General features: G+C 43.6%; 1 protein-coding gene across 1 annotated transcript; it reads left to right on the top strand.

Annotated features, from left to right (window-relative positions):
- Positions 1–992: 992 nt before the first annotated feature.
- Positions 993–1,931, top strand: SARC_04326 (hypothetical protein; the record flags this gene model as incomplete). The annotated part of the gene is made up of 2 exons (XM_014301836.1): positions 993–1,643; positions 1,845–1,931. The coding sequence occupies exons 1-2, from the start codon at positions 1,017–1,019 to the stop codon at positions 1,929–1,931; spliced, it is 714 nt and encodes a 237-aa protein (XP_014157311.1). The 5' UTR covers positions 993–1,016.

Raw genomic sequence — 1,931 nt, forward strand, 5'->3', positions numbered from 1 at the left:
ATATAATATATATATGAATATATGTATATGTATATATATACATATATATATATATATATATATGTGTGTGTGTGTGTGTGTATTATATTTACTAATATATATATATATATATATATCAATACAATACAACAGTATGATATAACAATTTAATATTTGTATGTATATGTACATAACAATCTATAGCGAATACGTTCCGTGGATGATTTCCATAATATTATAGGTACGTACATCTTTTTGGGCGCTCCATCGTCGATCAACTGCTGCTTCGGCATCTCGGCTGATCTGTATAAGTCGCTTTCTCCACAACTGCTTTGAACCGAATCCGAATAACCTCAGCAATGCAAAGTGTTCGTGGTTGTGGAGATGTTACTGAGTTGTCGGTCAGCTATAGTTATTTCTCTACCACACAGTGACTATAGATCACATACGATGTTGTAAAGATGCAGCAAAACAGTCATTACGACGCCAACACGGGTGAATGGTCTGTGTATTTGATGACAAGTTACACCTCACCGCTCACGTCAACGTATGCTCTATATTACCACCTTGAAATTTAACAATACTAAATATCATACACTGGGTGTCTTCTAAAGGTCTGTTGACTGGGGATAAAGATAGTATAACGACATGTGGAATTATCAGTGTGGAAAAGGGGGTAATATATCGGTCACCATTATTCTGAAATTTAATATATTTGAAACATTTGAATGGTTTCTGCCGTATGTAACTGATTTTTCCCTTTCATTTAGTATGGATCCTGAGTCGTCGAATATTAAACTCGGCCCAAATTCTCGTCGCATATTCAAATTCGAGTCATCACTTTTTTCGATAAACAAAACTACCACCAAGAGACCTCAGACATACCACAAAAGCTACCACATATGTAATACTATATGTAATATTTTTATGCGTTGCTTTTTAGGTCTGCTGGTATTTATGTTTCACGATCAATACGATTGATATCTAATGTTATAACATACATTTCATAAGCACCTGCACTCCCACGGTTAAGCACCATGTCGGAGGACCAGCCCAGAAAGACATCGCTGTGTCTCTACTTCGTCGACGATGTGGATCAGCCAGGCAGCTGCGGTGACTGTAAACGCCCGAAGGAGGCGCATGCATGTAGCACTCGTACCACAGCCTACCACTCCGCCGTCCCCTTCAGTCCATTCACCACCCGCAAGCGCACTACTGAACTCGCAAGCAACCCTCATATGCGCGAGATTCAACCTGCAGATAGTACGGGAAGAGCTTCACCTGGGGCGGATAGTGCCAGTGGAGACGAGTTTCTGCCGTCGATAGAATCGGACGCGTTTATGTCGACCAGACAGGCTGCTTCGTTGCGAACGAAGTTCATCACGGAGATGTGTGATGTAACCCGCAGGCGTCCACACCTACCATCTCTCAGTACAATTGGCAAGGGCGATAGTAGTGAAGATCAGAACTCAGAATTAGGTACTGAGGGGGGAAATGGTAGGGCAAACTCGGGCTCGGAATTGGGCCTAAATTCGGAAGTAGACCCGGAGTCGCGTGTGAGTGGGAAGGGCAGTCAGGAGGACCTTAGTGCGGAGATAACTATCAACGGATGCATTGAGGAGGTGCTGCTGCGATTTCAGGCCATGCTGCACTGGGAGGGGGAGGTGTGTGTGTGTATGTATGTGTGTGTGTGTGTGTGTGTGTGTGTGTGTGTGTGAGTGTGTGTGTGTGTCTGTGTCTGTGTTTCTGTCGACAGCTTGTTTGTAGCTCACGTGAAGTGTTGCTCGTGAGCTACAACTGTGCGTTGGTAGTTCATTTGTGGTCCACTTGGCCTGATAGTGTCCTTGTCGTACATATTGCGGTAGGTGATGCCACGTGCTATGTGTAACTCGTCGGTGTATAGTGGGGTGTATTTGGGTTCTCGAGTGTTGGTGGCGTATCCTGGGGTGTAA

This window comes from Sphaeroforma arctica, assembly GCF_001186125.1.
Source record: "Sphaeroforma arctica JP610 unplaced genomic scaffold supercont1.239, whole genome shotgun sequence".
Taxonomy (NCBI): Eukaryota; class Ichthyosporea; order Ichthyophonida; genus Sphaeroforma; species Sphaeroforma arctica.